Source organism: Heptranchias perlo, chromosome 1 (assembly GCF_035084215.1).
Source record: "Heptranchias perlo isolate sHepPer1 chromosome 1, sHepPer1.hap1, whole genome shotgun sequence".
NCBI classification, from domain to species: domain Eukaryota; kingdom Metazoa; phylum Chordata; class Chondrichthyes; order Hexanchiformes; family Hexanchidae; genus Heptranchias; species Heptranchias perlo.
The window spans coordinates 196066107-196084425 of record NC_090325.1 but is presented as its reverse complement, the minus strand read 5'-3'; the positions used below and the strand labels follow the sequence as shown (position 1 = coordinate 196084425).

Here is an 18319-nt window from a genome sequence, read left to right as displayed (position 1 = left end):
TTTTAAGTGTTAAATTCCCACTTCATGTTAATTATGTTGCTTAATTCAACTCTTTGTGCAAAAAAAGACAATTGCCAGAAATAGATTATATACAAATCAAAATTAAGTTAAATGGCCAATCAGTCCCTTCATATGGTGAGATGATTTTTAAAAAATTTGCATCTGCTTCATGTCCATATGGGGGTGAGGGGGAGGGACATACACACACATCCCCCAGAAATTTCATACACAATAAAATTCATAGTCAAAAGAATTACATTTTCTTCTTGGAACAAATCACATTCCTAAAAAGTTTTTTTTCCCAAGTGCTAAAGTTAGCTTAAAAAGTGCTAAACAGATAGCTTTTGTTTAGAAATACTGTGCATTTCAAACTGTTTAAGAACAGTAAACTATGCTCAGACCTGGAGTTCTAAATAATACGTCACATAATGTGGTTATCTCACTTGATTTTTCATTGACTCAAGTGTTTAGTAGGCGTACAATACCTGGTGTTCTGAATCTGAATGGTGTCAGTTAATCCCCATACATTTCATGCTTGCTTGTGTACACTCAATCGATAAACTGGATTCAGAGTTTCTGTATAACCGCAGGATTAAAGAGCTGAGATTAACGGAGTTCTCTAACCCCCTTGCATTTTACACTTGCACATTTCAGATGCAGGTGATTGCACTCGGTATGAAACGCATGAGGATTAGGGCTGGAATTCCTTGGCAGGTGCTAAATTCCACAGCAGCTTCTGCAGCGGTGCAATTGGACGCCAGGAGTTCTGATTTATCCTGAACTGCTTGGGGAAGTCGGCTACAGTAGTGTTTAACGGGCCTTGGGTATTACAGTATAGTGTTTAACGGGCCTTGGGTATTACAGTATAGTGTTTAACGGGCCTTGGGTATTACAGTATAGTGTTTAACGGGCCTTGGGTATTACAGTATAGTGTTTAACGGGCCTTGGGTATTACAGTATAGTGTTTAACGGGCCTTGGGTATTACAGTATAGTGTTTAACGGGCCTTGGGTATTACAGTATAGTGTTTAACGGGCCTTGGGTATTACAGTATAGTGTTTAACGGGCCTTGGGTATTACAGTATAGTGTTTAACGGGCCTTGGGTATTACAGTAGTGTTTAACGGGCCTTGGGTATTACAGTATAGTGTTTAACGGGCCTTGGGTATTACAGTATAGTGTTTAACGGGCCTTGGGTATTACAGTATTGTTGCTGTTGACCCAGCTCTGATTTTCCGGCTGTGTTGTGCACGTTTGTGCTTTATTTAACCAGATTAAGCTGAATTTGGAAGGATGGTCAAATGGGGCAACTGTGTTTCCAAGTCAGGTTCACAATGACATTTTCATGTGTTTGGTCGGGAGGGTGGGGGGTGTTGTTTTCCACTATCTGTGCTCAAATAGACATGGGAGTGAAATGGGACACACCACAGTTATAACATTAACTTTGCTCTTCTCTTTGTGTATCTCTTGGCTTGAACACCCCTGTCGTGTCAGATCGATGCAGTAGAGAGCCCTGTGCCACTAGTTTTAAGCATGTTTCTTCTGCAAAGAAAGAATGTAAAACCTATTGATCTGAATCACTGTGAACTCCCGGTACAACTAATTCCTCACTCCTTCCGTTGAAAGAAAGAACGAAAGGACTTGCATTTATATAGCGTCTTTCCTGATCCCAGGACGGACTTCACAACCAATGAAGTACGTTTGAAGTGTAATCACTCTTGTAGGAAACGACGGAGCCAATTTGCTCACAGCAAGCTCCCACAAACAGCAATGAAATAATGACCCAGATAATCTGTTTTAGTGATGTTGGTTGAGGGATAAATATTGGCCAGGACATTGGGGAGAACTCCCCCTGCTCCTCTTCGAATAGGATCATGGGATCTTCTACGTCCACTTGAGAAGGCAGACAGGGCCTCTCAAAAGACAATACCTCTGACAGTGCAACACTGCCTCAGTACTGCACTGGAGGGTCGGCCTAGATAAGTGTGTATAATTTTAGGTCACTTTTCCCTCCTAGCAGAGAATTGCTATTTTGGGTTTCTGCTCTTTGATGTCATCAGCTGCTTAAGGATTAATGCAGGGCATCTTTCCTTCTGATCTTGGATGCCACACAGGACGCGTCCAAGCAATGAAGCTTCAGTACATACCACTACATGCCACACTGTAATCACAGTAAGATCCCGCAAACAGCAATGAGATAGTGACCAGATCATCTGTTTTTTAGTGATGTTGGTTGATGGACAAATATTGGCCCAGGACACCAGGGAGAACTCCCATGCTCTTCGAAATAGTGCCAGGGGATCTTTTACATCCACCTGAGAGGGCAGACGGGGCCTCTGTTTAACGTCTCATCCGAAAGACGGCACCTCCGACAGTGCAGCACTCCCTCCGTACTGCCCTGGGAGTGTCGGCCTAGATTTTGTGCTCAAGTCTCTGGAGTGGGACTTGAACCCGTGACCTTCTGACTCAGAGCAAGAGTGTGACCCCACTGAGCCACGGCTGACACAAAATCACAAGGTCTTGACATGAAGGGGGGTGGGGGGGGAGCTTGTGGAAGCTTTTTTATTTTAGTTACATAAATGTTTAGTAAATAGTGCAACAAAAAGGAATTAAGAAAATAAAACTTATAAACTGGATGAGTTGTTGTTGTTGTGGAGGCGCAGCACTTTCTGGCGACACACGTGGTAATATTGTGTTCCCTTTGCCCACAGCCGTTCCCTTCCCTCCGAGCCACCGGCTGACAATTAAGGAGGTCTTTGACCATGATGGGAAGCCCCGGGTGGATGTGCTCAAAGCTCATCTTACTAAAGAAGGACGTGTGGAGGAGACGGTCGCGATGCGGATTATAACGGAAGGAGCATCCATTCTCCGTCAAGAGAAGACTATGCTGGACATTGAAGCGCCAGTAACGGGTGAGTTACTTGAGGGTGCGAGGGTGGTTGTCTGTCGTCAGCACCCGTCTGATTTGTGTTGGTGAATGGTGTTAATGGTACAACACTATACTACGTGAAGTCATTATCCTCACTGCTAATTGCTGCTCCTTAACTGCACCTTTGTCAGCACTGAATAGTAAATCTTGACACATTTTCTGGTTGCTGTAGACTCCCCAACCTGTAATCTCGAACATAAAGCCGTTTATTTTACCATGTGTAGTTGAAAACAAGCGTGTGTTTTCGATGTTTTCTTTTAGAATTGTTGTGGTTTCTTGAAATCCGGATCCAAGATGCCCAATTATGCAAAGGAAAAAAACTCCAAATGTATTTTTTTTTTTAAAAAGTGGGGGGGGGGGAGGGGGGGGGACGAACAATCCAAGTAAAAAGAACGTTTGAGGAGACGGTCGCGATGCGGATTATAACGGAAGGAGCATCCATTAACCGTCAAGAGAAGACTAAGCTGGACATTGAAGGGCCTGTAACGGGTGAGTTACTTGAGGGTGCGAGGGTGGTTGTATATCGTCAGCACCCGTCTGATTTGTGTTGTTGAATGGTGTTAATGGTACAACCAAGCCTGGCAGCGATTTTCTGGGGGATGGGGGGGACTGGATTATCTGTTATTATACAGTACTCCCTGCGTTAGTGTGATTTGGGTTAGTCCATTTTTTTTTTTCTGGTTGAGATGCGAAAGAAGATAAAAGCTTTTTCCAGCAAAACACACTCTCTATTTGAATGATGTGCCATCAAAATATTAATCTTCTACTTTTCAATGCAAAGCCAGTTAATTCAAACTACTGGGTAATTCGAACTTTTCTCATCGGGGTAGACTGATAGGCCGGAGATTATTTTCGCTGACGTTAGCTAACTAACAGGTAGTCTGCCTGTCTGCCACTCGGTATAGTTGAGAAGCAGGGCTCAAGCAACAACACTTGCATAAGCAATTCTACTGTTTCCTTTGGTTAGAGTAGAGGTTTAGAATTTCCTGGAACAGTGTAACCAGCAAGTTAGGCCGATCATCATCTTGTCGGAGAATTACGCTGAAGTTTCTGATCATGCACATACTGGAACGTAAAAACCCGCGTAAAACAATTGGCAATTGGAGTGAACAATCAGGGACCTAAGGAACGTGTTGAACTGACTCTCTCTCTTTCTCCTCCAAGTCCATCGTTTGGCATGAAAATTAAACCATCAAACCATCGTTTACGCAGATGAGGCACATGGTTTGTGATTTTTTTTTTAATGCAAATCATTGTGCTGCCACAAAGATTCATTCAAAGCTCCCAGGAAAACACATTGTGGGTTTCAGTGAGGGGAAATAAAAAGAAAGGTGCCCATTTTTAAAAAAGAAAAGAAATTGCCATAAAACACTAGAAATATCACTTTTTGGGTCCTGCTAAAATTTTGGAGATAACCTTGCAGCCCGTTCAGAACTGGTGTACGTTCGGGAAGTTAGTGTGAACTGCACTTTTGCAGGGGGTGGGGGGAGGAGCAATGATAATAAGCAGCAGAAGGTTTTGCTGAATCGGCGCAAAAGATTGAGGAAATTTGGGCCTATCGTTAAAAACAGGTGTAATTCATTTGGGCCCAAATTTCCACTATCTTTTTTTTGTGCCAGTAATCAGCATTACGCCACGATTAAGGGATCTGGGCCAAAGGCAGGTATAAGGAGCTAGATCACAGATCAGCCATGATCTTATCAAATGGCGGAGCAGGCACGAGGGGCTGAATGGCCTACTCCTGTTCCTATGATTGTGCTGGGGTTTTTTTTGTGAATTTACAGGAAATTCCAGGCTTGTAATGTTTATGGACTAACAGGTTAACAGTGTAACAAATCTCCTTGAGCGCCTCAGTGATGCGGTGTATCTCTCTCGGGCTGAAGTCAAGTGTTGGTCTTTGGAGCTGCAGGAATTCTGTCGCGTGTTGGGGTTGTCGTGCTAACTGGTGGCATCTAGTGGCAGGAATAGAGAACTTCTTAAACTGTACTTGCACTCTTGTTTCAATAAGGGACTTAGGACCACAGGAATCAATGAAGACGACTTGTAGATTGTAGAGTTCCATTGTAGGAGTAACTGTCTTCCGGTCTGCGTTAACCACAGATTCCCTTGGCTGTATCTGTGTAGGCTCCCACAGAGAATCAGAGAATGATCTACTATTGTGTGTTGCCTTGTGACTTTTGAAAGGAGGGAGGTAGCAGGGGTCTCCACTTCCCTGCCTCAAGAGGTGTGCGTGACCCTAGAGGAGAGGAGAGGAGCAGACTCTAAAGGAAGCATTGGATGAGTGAACTATGGGGGGGGGGGAAGTATCTGGCTGCAGCAGGACTGATAAGTTTCTCAAATTTTGAGTTTATTCTGTTAGTTAACAGCAATAGACGTTGGTTATGTGAAAACCACATTTTGGATTTCAGACTGGAAACGTCCATCTGTTTAATGGCGTGTGCTTTCGGCGGTGTGGAGCGATTTTATTGAGCCGTTTGCATCTGACTTTACTGTAGGGACATTAATGGTAACTTGACTTGCCCACACGTGTGAAGGAACACTGGTTTGTTTGCGGCAATGACTGGCGTCTGGTGAGCTGCACATCCTCCATCACTGCTCCCTGGTCTCACGATGATGCAAGATGAGCAGTATAACTCCAGCCAACTAGCTTCAGTTCAGCGTTGGGTGTAAGATGTCTCGATGGTGTGCAGCTCAGTGCGAAGCATTTCAGTTTAAAGCTCAAGACCACAGGTGGTTCACTGGATTGTTTCTTATTTTCTGTTTGAAGAAAGCTGATTGATTACGAATTTCACTGCCAATCTGAGTCCAATTACCCGACTTCGATGTGCATCTGGACAATTGGAGCCTGAGCAGATTGGTACAAGTGTAACAGTGTGATTCTGCTGCTCATTCAGAATCATAGAATCACCCAGCACAGAAGGGGGCCATTTGGCCCATTGTGCCTGTGCCTGCTCTTTGAAAGAGCTATCCAATTAGTCCCTCTCTTCCCCATAGCCCCGGCCAGAATGATGATGATTGGGTAATTCCCCCATCAATCACGCCGGGAGACCTCACCGCTGTAAGTGACTGGGATTGATTTTACGCACATAATTTGTATTATGCAACTATCCTCCACTCATTGCATTTAACTGGAGAAATCACCCTGCTTTTATCGGGAGAAGTTGCTGCAATTTTGGTGATGAGTTTTGTTTGCTGCAGTTCCTTGAGACTCTCTTTTAAATAGACTCTGTAGATTGTTTGCTGTAGTGCGCTGTTTAAACAGACTCTGTTTGCTGAGTAAATAGACTGTTTGCTGTGAATCCTGCTGTAAGTCCCGCCCCGCCTCCAACTCATTGGCTGACCCAGTGGCGTCAGTAGACACTCTGGAGAATCTGGGCTGAAGCCCTAGATTCCTACCCCTGCCATTCAACACTCCAAGCCAAGAGCACACCCTCAATGAATTTGCTCTATAGACCAGATAATTTGCAGGTAAATAAGAGAAAGTAGGTGAGGCTGAGGTTAATGTTTATAGAAACACTCAAATATAAGGGCTGGATCGAGTTCAGGAGGAGAGTGGATGTTGACCTGATTTATTGAAGGGGGAGTTGTGCATGAATTGGAAAATTTATAGACTTAGTGAGAAAATGCTTCAGAGCATTTTATACCATCCTATTAATATTCATCTAAAGAGCCAAGAGACCATAAGGAAAAGTCAGCATGGGTTTAGCATCAATAAACCTTGCTTCAGAAGTCTATTGGAAATCTTTAAGAAGGGAGCTAAGCTACTAAATGAGGGCTCACTGGATAGAATTGACTTGAATTTTCATAAGGCATTTGATGAAGTTCCAAGTGTAAGATTTTTTTCAAAGAAGGTTGAAAGATTGTGAAATTGATGAGAAGTCAGCTAGCTGGATTGAAAACTGGCCTGGCCGTGGGAATCAAGTTATTTAACAGAGAAAGCTTTGTCTGAGGGAGAGAGTTGGGTGGCAGTTTACTCTGGGGCATCGAGTTAATAGTGACTTTTATATATTCTGCTAAGATCCATGGTAGTGGTGCCAGCACCACCAACGTGAGAGTAAACTTGCTGAGACACAGAGGCTGGCAGCCAGTGTCCTGTGTTTCTTTAATTCCCATTCCCATTGCCTGATCAAATCTCGGCAAGTCTTCTTTCAGGTTGCAGACTTCTGCATGAGAGTCGAGAACCTGTTCCACTAACACTGGTCATAGTGCACGAGGAAAGCAGCTGATCCTAGTATAAACAATCAAGGCTGCTGCCTCTGGTGACAACCATTTCACAGATGACATCAAACTGTGTGGCCAATATGAGCGATGGACAGTATTCAGTACATCGAATTTACAGCACAGAAACAGGCCATTCAGCCCAACAGGTCTGTGCCGGTGTTTATGCTCCACATGAGCCTCCTCCCTCCCTACTTCATCTCACCCTATCAGCATTTCCTTCTATTCCTTTCTCCCTCGTGTTTATCCAGCTTCTCCTTAAATCCATCTATGTTATTCACCTCAACTACTCCTTGTGGTAGCAAGTTCCACATTCTCACCACTCTCTGGGTAAAGAAGTTTCTTCTGAATTCCTTATTGGATTTATTAGTGACTATCTTATTTTTATGGCCCTAGTTCTGGTCTCCCCCACAAGTGGAAACATCTTCTCTACGTCTACCCTATCAAACCCCTTTCATTATCTTAAAGACCTCTATCAGGTCACCCCTCAGCCTTCTCTTTTCTAGAGAAAAGAGCCCCAGCCTGTTCAGTCTTTACTGATAGCAGAACTGAGAGGTTATACCTATCATCCTAGTAAATCTTTTTTGCACCTTCTCCAGTGCCTCTATACCCTTTTTATAAAATGGAGACCAGAACTGTACACAGTCCTCCAAGTGTGGTCTAACCAAGGTTCTATACAAGTCTAACATAACTTGTCTGTTTTTCACCTCTATTCCTCTAGAATAGAAATGATTCTAACCAATTAAGTGTAATGGTTAACGATTAGCAGATAGATTTTAATAGTTAACTGTACCCGATAAATAGTCCACCTTTTAAGAGGGAAGAGAAACGATTGGGGAGAGGGAAAATACAAACTTGAGGATTATTTTAATAATTAAAAATGGAGAAGTACAAAAACTTCAGACACATTGTAAATAAACCAAAAGTTTTCTTTTAAATAAAATTTAGTTAATTAAAACTGCCTTTTATGGCAATCTGGGGTAAATCTCCACTGAAAAGGCTTCAGTCTGGAGTGAAGTTGTGCATAAGTCAATGGGAACAAGTAAATGTGCTTGTTATGTTTTTCAGCCTTTTTAACTCAACTCGCCCTAGATTATTTTCAGCACTCACCTTAGACACTCAAAGGTATAGGGAGTTGGGAGTCACCTGTGAGAGGGGTCTATCCTTACCTTGTGGTCTAGGCAACCTTTTGGTAACACCCAGGAAAATGAATAGTAAATCCTCTTTAATAATTATTAGGTCCTGGATCTTATGTCAGTCTTCGAAAGCAGTGAAGTGTCACATCAGAATCTTTTAGTTTAGGGATAAGCCATGCATAAGTGAATAATCTACACTGCTATATGTTTACAGTGGACAATCTTTTATCAAAATCGATTGGCAAAATATGTCATAACCTAATGAGCAATTCTTTTATAGATAACCTTCACAAATGTAGCCCTTTTCTTTCCTACAATCTCTTCCTGACTACGGATGTTAGCTAGTCTATAGCCTTTTCCTGTGATGTTTCCAATCACATCCGCCTTCTGGTAATTCCACTCAAAAGAACACATCCAGCCAGATAAATGTGCTTTCGACCATTGTCGTCGCCTGTTTGTATTTTGATAACCAGCAGTAATTAGCTAAGAACTTTAGAGCTGGCAGTTACTATTGTCATAGTTAAGAGCACGCAGGGGGTGGAGTTTCTGCTTTGGGCACAATCAGGAAATTGCACCCAAAATGTGCTTGAAGCTGCGCTGGTCGGGTTACAGTTCAAGTTTCTGCTAAAATTCATTTGCATAAAAACAAACATAAAATCTTCCCGAACCAGCCCAATCAGGCAGTGTAATGGAAAGTAATCAGTTCTTTTTCCATTAAGAAGTATTCCTTGATGTATTTAAGAGTGGGAACCTGGTGCAGTTTTATTAATACAGCTGAAAATGGGTTTTTCACCAAAAATAAGCATTTTTAATAAGTGTCCAGTCCCCCACCTGTGAGTAACCTGATTTAAAATCACTGAAAAGAAACTACACTGAACCGTTTAACAGTTTCATTGGTGCACACTGGTCAGTTTCTTCGTAAATTAAATATTTTTTGATATGTAAAGATGTTTAAAACGGGCCGACCAGCGCCTGTGCCCCGAAGGAAACGAGCTCAATTTGAAGAGCTTCCCGATCCCGCACAATCGGCGAGATCTCGCAATCTCGACCTGGGGGCGGGGCCGGGCCCAGTTTTGTGGGCGGGGCCAGTTTTGTGGGCGGGGCAAATTGAATCTTGAACCAGCGTAAAAGATCGCGGAGAACACTGAGTAAGTGGGTTTGGGAGTGACTCGGTCACGTTTAAAATTCCACGATCTTTTGCGCTGGTTCGGCCGATTGCGCTGGAATCTGGGCACAAAACAAGCGGAAACTCGACCCCTGATTTTTTTTTAAAACGTGATTACTTCAGCTCAACCTCAAGTAGTGTGGGACTGGACTCAGGTTAGGCAAGGAATGGCAGGGTCCCTTTCCCCCGGAGTTAGTAAATCAGTGGGTTTTTATGATCAAAGCAAAATACTGCAGATACTAGAAGTCGGAAATAAAACCAGAAAATGCTGAAAACGCTCAGCAGCATCTGTGGAGAGGGAAATTGAGTTAATGGTTCAGGTTGATGACCTTTCATCAGAACTGGAAGAATTTAGAGATTTAGCAGTTTTTAAGCAAGTGCAGAGCCGGGAAAATGGGGAGGAGGGAGGAAAGAACAAAGGGAAAGGTCTGTGATAGGGTGGAGGGCAGGAGTGATTAAATGACAGTATTTATGACCTGGCTGTTTCAATGGCCTGTGCTAGCCCACAAATTGCTGGATTTATTGAATTCAGTTTCACAATTTGCCACGGCTGGGATTCAAATTCAGAACCTCCAGGCCATTGCTAGTCCAGTGCCATAACCACTCGACCAGTATAGCTGTAACCCAGTGTTCTGGGAATGATAGCCTAGTGATTATGATACAGGGCTAACCCTGAGGTCATGAATTAAGCTACTGTTCGAGTAATGATGAAGAGTAGGCAATCTAACTTTCCTCTTAAGCGCAGAAATATGAAGTGGCTTCCAATGGTGGTTTTTATTAGTTTTATATTAAAGCAAACGCTCCCAGCAGTAATAAATGCGTCTGATTCATTTTTATGAGGTATTGCGTTTCCAAAACCTATGAAAATTGCAAAGTTCTTCTGAGCAGAATCTTGTAATGTAATTACTTTAAGGCTAAGTGTGATGTAACCAAAGTGAGACATTTTTTATACATTTTATGTCTTTTAGACAGATGCTGACACCTTTTCTCAGTTATGTAATATCTTTTTTTTAATTTAAAAAAAATGTCAGGAGAAAATAATCATGGCATTTGAGTACTGGGTCAGAATTTCCTTACACCTGCTCAATTTTCTTTTCCCAAGGATAGAAATCTGCATGCTGCCTACAGAAGGGCCTTGAACAGATTGTGGGCACTAAGGGTGGTGTAATGCCATGAACAGACCTGTGCCATTGAGTTGTGCTTTTCAATCTGTTGCCTGACCTACCAGATTTACAAGGACACAGTATGAAATAAGACATTTGATAAACTACGGTGTATTAATTTAAATCACAATGCGGAAGAGGTTGTGCAATAATGTCCTGGCTCCAAAAGCAATAGTACAGAATTCATTTCTCTGAAAATACTGATCGTAATCACAGCATTTAACCAATCCTTTGTGCCCTGATTAATCTCTTTTGTTAACATGCCTCTCAAATGCATGCAGTTGAAAACATTTTGTTTTTGAACCTTTAAGGTCTCCAAGATCTCTCATTTAGTGCGACCAGGTCCAAAGCTGAGAGAGTAGCTCTGATTTGGGACAGATGTTGGTTGCAACAAATGTTTTCAAAGAAGTATTTTCCAAGTTATTCCACCCTGAATTTAAGTGACTGAAGTGTCTACCAAAATGTTGGATATTACTGGTTTTGATTTGGTCCTAATGGACTATGGCATTTAAAATACATTTTAATTGACATATTGGCATTTCTTTCTATTGAATTCTGTATCTGTTCATTGTCAACTTGACTTAGTTTGAAGCACTATTATTTTTGATTCAGCTGGCCATGGATTTAAGCCCTAATCCAAGGCTTGGGCACATTATCTACGCTGACACTTGTGTGTAGTACTGATGGAGTGCTACATTGTTGGAGGTGCTTACGGGTGAGCTGTTAAACCCAGGCTCCAGCTGCCCATTCAGGTGAAAGTAAAAAGCACAGTTCAAAGCTGAGCATGGAGTGCTCCCGGTGTCCTGGCCAACATTCTTCCTTCAACTATGTCACCACAAACACATTAACTGGTTTACTGATTGTGAGACCTTGCTGTGTATAAATTGGCTGAATTTGGACACTTGTTCTTGGGTCAGTTGCACAGATTCTTGATCAGACCCCATCTGGAGACTGGGTTCAGTTCTGGGCACCGCACCTCAGGAAGGATATATTGGTCTTGGAGGGGGTGTAGTGCAGATTCACCAGAATGATACTGGGGCTTAAAGGGTTAAATTATGAGGACAGGTTGCATAGACTTGGCTTATATTCCCTTGAGTTTAGAAGGTTGAGGGGTGAGCTAATCGAGGTCTTTAAAAATAATTAAGGGATTCAATACAGTAGATAAATAGAAACTATTTCCTCTGGTGGGGAAATCTAGACCAAGGCATCATAACCTTAAAATTAGAGCTAGGCCATTCAGGAGTGGAAGTTGGAAGCACTTATTTTCAAAGGGTAGCGGAAATCTGGAACTCTGTCCCCCAAAAGATGTTGGGTCAATTGAAAGTTTCAAGACTAGGAGTGATAGATATTGTTAGGTAAGGGAGTGGAGGTACAGGTCAGCCATGATCTGATTGAATGGCGGAACAGACGCGAGGGACTGAATGGCCTCCTGCTTCCCATCTTCCTACATGGACTGTTGGAGTTCCCAGATGCTCTACAACATAAATATTGCAATAATCTGGGAACAACAGATTGAGTAACAATGCAAGATGTGACCAAGCAGCTGAAGACTTTGACATTGTGCAGATGGACAGTCTCACACCATGTGCTTGGACATCTTCACACAATAACTTGTGATCACTCATACATGACGATGCTTAAATATTTCTGAACATTTATGACACTAGACCAGCAACCCAGAGGTCACGAGTTCAAATCCCACCATGGCAAGCTGTAAAATGGAGCTCCCTAGATCTGGTCATTTTTAGACTAATACCCAGAAAGTGATCATGCTGCCGAATTGTCATAAATACCCAACTGGTTCAGTTATGTCCTACCCAGTCTGGCCGACACGTGACTCTAGCTCCATAATATGTGGTTGACTCTTAAATGTCCTGTGACCATGTCTGTGTAATAGGGATGGGAAATAAATGTGGCCCTGATAGCATTGCCCACATCTTGAGAACAAATTAAAGAAAAAGTTACTTGACCTTTGCCACGTGAGCATTGCCATATGGATTTGAATGGCCTCCCTCCAGAAAGACTGCTTGGATTCTAAGACCGTTCCAATAAAGTGCAGGGGGTGTGGGGGAGGTAACAATATTGATTTTTCCATCTTTAGCTAGTGCTGGATGCTTTCCTTTCCATTGGAGACTGCACTTATACACTTAGTAATGAGTAATGCACCTTAACTGCATCAAAATGAAGCAACTGCAGGTGCGACCTTGTAACTTTCTTTTCCCCCTCCCTCTTAAAGCTTTGACGTGATATGTCATTCTCTTTCCCATGTTCCAGTCAATCCCAGGATGGAGAAACCTTTTAGACTTTATTCTGTACAGATTTGGGGCAGGATTTTTATCCAATTAAATTAGAAACCTGTTTTATAAAGTGTTCATAAATCTAGGAACTCCCAACAGCCTAGTAGGAAGATAGGAACATGTAGGCCATTCAGCCCCTTGAGTCTGTTCTGCCATTGAATCAGATCATGGCCTGTTTGTACAGAGGAAACCCAATGTGGATTCTTAGTGAGTTCCCATCATTGATGGAATGATTTTATTGAGCTGGCTACTAAGTTGTGATTTAAAGGAAAGACTTATATTAAGTAGCAGTTGAGGACATCCGATGAATTACATACATGGAACGTACAGCACAGAAACAGGCCATTCGGCACAACTTGTCTATGCCGGTGTTTATGCTCCACACGAGCCTCCTCCCTGTCTTCATTTAACCCTATCAGCATATCCTTCTATTCCTTTCTCCCTCATGTGTTTATCCAGCTTCCCCTTAAATGTATCTACACTATTCGCCTCAACTACTCCTTGTGGGAGCGAGTTCCACATTCTCACCACTCTCTGGGTAAAGAAGTTTCTCCTGAATTCCTTATTGGATTTATTAGTAACCATATTATATTTCTGGCTCCTAGTTCTGGTCTTCCCCACAAGTCTACCCTACCAAACCCTTCATAATTTTAATGACCTCTATCAGGTCACCCCTCAGCCTTCTCTTTTCTAGAAAAAAGAGCCCCAGCCTGTTCAATCTTTCCTGATAGTTATGACCTCTCAGTTCTGGTATCATCGTAGTAAACCCTTTTTTTGCACCTTCTCCAGTGCCTCTATATCCTTTATATAACATGGAGACCAGAACTGTGCACAGTTCTCCAAGTGTGGTCTAACCAAGGGTCTATACAAGTTTAACATTACTTCTCTGCTTTTCAATTCTATCCCTCTAGAAATGAACTCCACTGCTTTGTTTGCACTTTTTTTAATGGCCTTATTAACCTGCGTCATTACTTTTGAAGTGCAGTTACTCTTAATGTAGGCAAATGTGACGCCAAACTTCAATATGAAAATACGTAGACCTTGGTGGCATGGACACGATGGACCGAATGGCCTCCTTCTGTACCGTAACTTTCTATGATTCTATGGTGGGGCTGGGTGTGGAGGTTATAGTTGGCCTCTCAACCCTCTTAATTTTCTTTCCCCTCTTCCTCTAGGACATCTCGAATAGCGTTTGCCTGCCATCTCCTGTTCTCAGGAAAAATTGCTGACTTACTTTTTTTTGCTGAGCAGAGTTTCTTGACGTCTCTTAGGAGATGTTGACATCTGTGCTATGCCTAGAAGTTTAATTGGAATACTAGAGAAACAAATGCATCATCATCTTAGAGGGGCCCATTAATCCTCCTCAGTCCTCATCGACGAGGCGAGTCGTCAACACCTGGGGGAGCGGGGAGGACATCGTCAATTCTCATAATCCAGGTGTTTAAATTCTTGAAATGCCAGATGGCAAAATCTTAGGACCTGGTTGGGAACTTGTGCCCATCGGCTGTGCGCTACACCTTGAGGATTATTTAACTTTCTTCCCAGCCCGTATGAATTTGGAACCGTGTGCGCGTGTGAGAAAAATGAGAGCGAGGGAGGAGTGGTTTATTTTGGGCAGATGTTCATTTATTGTAGCTGGCCTGGCCTAGTTGGGCAAAGTGTGTTCCAGCAAATATTGCAGTATTAAAGTTGAAATTGTGCTGTTCAATCTCATGATAACTGGGTGATTAATATTTCCTTTCCTGATCAGTTAAAAGAGAAGCTCCTTCTACGAGGGGAAAATAGTTTTCAATTCTCTTTTTTCTGACTTTTGAACATTGCAAAGAAGCAGAATATACCCACTGGACTCTTAAATAGTTTTGCAGATTCTAATGGTTTCTGTGCAAGTGGTATACTGGGTCAAATTTTTGATGTGTGTCATTTAGTTTTCCTTTGAGAGTCTGTGATAGCTCCTTTAAGTGGGTCTACTACTGCCGTAAACAGCAAGGAGAGGCATTGTACTCTTTGGATTCCTTTTTCCTTTCCAATTTCAAAGAATGTTTAAGATTGAAAAAGTTGCCTGAAGCCATCTCTACAATTGGTGCTTACAAGGACTTGGGTAGGTTTCTTTAGAACAAGGCTTCCATCACTTTGGTGTTGGGGAGCATTCTGATCTATACAAGGACCCACACAACGCTCAGAAGCTGTGTGTAAAACTCGAGAATGAGTTGTGATTTTTTTCCCTTGAATTGATAGCTCACGAAGATTGAGGAAGTCTTCTATCTCACTGTCACGTAGTGAAAACACTTCTGGTCTCCGATTACCTCAGACAGTGCAGCACTCCCCCAGTGCTGCACTGGGAGTGTCAGCCTAGATTATGTGCTCATGTCTCTGCAGTGGGATCTTGCTGTGCGCAAATTGGCTGCTGTGTTTCCTACTTTACAACAGTGACTACACTTCAAAAGTAATTCATTGGCTGTAAAGCACTTTGGGATGTCCTGAGGTCATTAAAGGCATGATATAAATATAAGTTCTTTTTTTCTTTCCCCTTTAAAAGTTTTATGGATTCTGCGTCCATCAATGTTTCTGGAAGGGACATGTCATGCCCTAACGATGCTATGGGGATAACAATCTCCTAACCTCTCCTTTCCTTCATTTGGTGGTGATCTTAAATTTGTGCCCTCTAGTTACTGACTTGCTAACCAATGGGAATCGTTTTTTCCTGATTTGCCTTATCAAAATCCCTCAAATTTGAACATCTGAGTTCCTCTTCAATCTTCTCCGTTCATCTGAAAAGAGCCGAGTTACTTCAGACTTTTGCAACCTCTCCGTGGCCTTGACATCCTGTAGTAAGCTACCCAGAAATGGACAAAGTGTTCTAACATCATGTGAATGTACATTAAAACTGCTCGTTCGTGCTTTAAAGTCGTGAACATGACAACAACTTTATATAAAGCACCTTTAACATCCCAAGGTGCTTCACAGGACCGTTAACAAATAAAATTTGACACCAAGCCGCATAAGGAGATATTAGGACAGGAAACTAAACACTTGGTCAAAGAGGTAGGTTTTAAGCAGCATCTTAAAGGAGGAGAGAGAGAGGTTTAGGGAGGGAATTTTAGAGCTTAGGGCGTAGCCACCTGAAGGCGTAGCCAGTGGCGGAGTGATGAAAATTGGGGATGAGCAAGAGGCCAGAATTGGAGGAGCGCAGAGATCTCGAGGGTTGTAGGGCTGGAGGAGGTTGGAGAGATAGGGAGGGGGGAGGCCATGGAGGGATTTTAAAATCGAGATGTTGTCTGACTAGGAGCCAGTGTCGGTCAATAAGTTCAGGGGCGATGAGTGAATGGGACTTGGTGCGAGTTAGGATACGGGGCAGCAGAGTTTCGGATGAGCTCAAGTTTACGGAGGGTGGAAGGTGGGAGGCCGGCCAGGAGACCATTGGAATAGTCGAGTCCGGAGGTAACAAAAGCACGGATGAGGGTTTCAACAGCGGATGAGCTGAGGTAGGGGCGGAGACGGGCGATGTTATGGAGGTGGAAGTAGGCGGTCTTGGTGATGGAGAGGAGATGGGGTCGGGAGTTCAGCTCGGTCATTTCACTGACTTTTAATAGAAAGCGCTTAGACACTTGACAACAAGCCACCTTGAATTGGTTTCTGCTTTTGTTTGGTCTTTTAATGTGGATTCTGAGAGCCCTGATGTCTGTAAACTGATTCCCGCTATTTATGGTGTCAAAACCAAAGCTTTGTTCGAAGACTTGTCGCCTCAGGTAAAAGTGGATCTAATGAGTTTGCCACTGGGCTGTGGAAAATTTAAGAGCATAAATACCCAGCTGATGAACTCAGGGCTGCTGCAATCCGAATTAAAGAGACTAATATAAAAGCGGCTTATGTTGCTACTGGAATCCTGAGCTAAAGTAATCACTTGGGAGCTGCCATTGGCATCAAGTCAACTACATAAATGTAATATAATATTGATGCTACGTACTCCAAAAGGAGCGGGGGCTGTGACAATCACACTCGTAAAACAGTGGCCGTGAAGCTGTTGAATTGTTGCAACAAAAAGACCCCAACTGGTTCACTAATGTCCCTTTTAGGGAAGGAAACCTGCCCTCTGTACCCGGTCTGGGCCTGTATGTGTCTCCAGTCCCACACTGTGGTTGACTCTTAACTGCCCTCTGAAATGGCCCAGCAAACCACTGCAAATGCAGGAGTTCAAGAAAAAGGCCTAGCGCCACCGTCTCAGGGTAATGAGGGATGGGCAATAAATGCCGGCCTTGCCAGCAGCACCCGCATCCCAAGAATTAATTTTTTAAAGAAATTAAAGATGGAACATTTCTTCCATTATAGTATTGGCGGAACAGGCTCGAGGGGCCGAATGGCCTACTCCTGTTCCTATCCAGGATAACATTATGAAATTGGGGATAACTGCTTGCTTTTAAATAGCTCCTTAAGTGTAGCAGACATCCCAAGGTGTTTTACAGCATGGAGCGAGAGAATAAAGGAATGAAGGTCGAACCATTGTGAGCTGCTTCGGGAGGTTGACCAAACGTCTTAGTTGAAAGAATAGGTTTGAGAAGTTGGAGAGAAAACCAGAGGTGCTTAAGGGAGAGAATTCCAGAGAGTAGAGTGTGGTTATTGAAGGCTGTGCCTTGAATGGTGGGGAAAAGGTACGGGAGAGGGGCAGAGATTGAGCGGGGTTAAAGGATGTAAGGCTGGAGGAGGTTGCAGGAACAAGGTGGTGAGGGTGAATTGAGGATAAGAATTTTAGATTCGATGCATGGGAGACAGGACGTTGTTGCAGAGGTGGAAATAATAAGTCTTGATGGGATTTGAAGCTTAGCTGTGGGCACAGGTCTGGGGTTGCAGAATGTGCTTATTCACTTAAATCAACTCGTCTGTGAGGCTATTCAATTCACTTCACAACCAACATCGTTAAAACATGATAACCTGGGCATTTATCTCATTGCTGTTTGTGGGATCTTGCTGTGCACATATTGGCTGCCGCATTTCCTACATTACAACAGTGACTACAAAAAGTACTTCATTGCCAGTAAAGCGGTTTGGGGTTGTGAAAGGTGCTATATAAATGCAAGTGTTCTCTTTCTTCATTGATGGGACAGTTGTTAATATATTCATTCATTGCAGTCTTTGTCGCCCAGCATTGATTCTGGCATTTCCCTTGGTGTAAACATTGCAGCGTAATGGGTTCACTGATGTTTTATTGACTGACGTATTCTGTGATCGAGTTGATGACTAACAGTTTGCTGATTTTTATTTTGTTTTATAAATGGCTGTTATATGCAAATAATATTGGCAAATTATGGAAACTAGTCACCAGTTAATGACTTGAACAGCCTTAATGAGAGTGGAATATGTAGTTTCGATGGGGATAAAGCAGTGGCCCAATTTCAGAGCTTCATCGTCCAACAGGGAT

The 18319-nt window shown here is 42.8% G+C and overlaps 1 protein-coding gene across 4 annotated transcripts in view; it reads left to right on the top strand.

Moving 5' to 3' along the window:
* The window catches only part of LOC137331097 (protein phosphatase 3 catalytic subunit alpha), a 331953-nt gene that overhangs the window by 128658 nt on the left and 184976 nt on the right, over nt 1-18319 (top strand). For all 4 annotated transcript variants that reach the window (XM_067994725.1, XM_067994710.1, XM_067994717.1 and 1 more), the window contains exon 2: nt 2710-2910. In XM_067994725.1, the coding sequence (XP_067850826.1) occupies nt 2710-2910 (201 nt within the window). The remainder of the gene's footprint in view (nt 1-2709; nt 2911-18319) is intronic.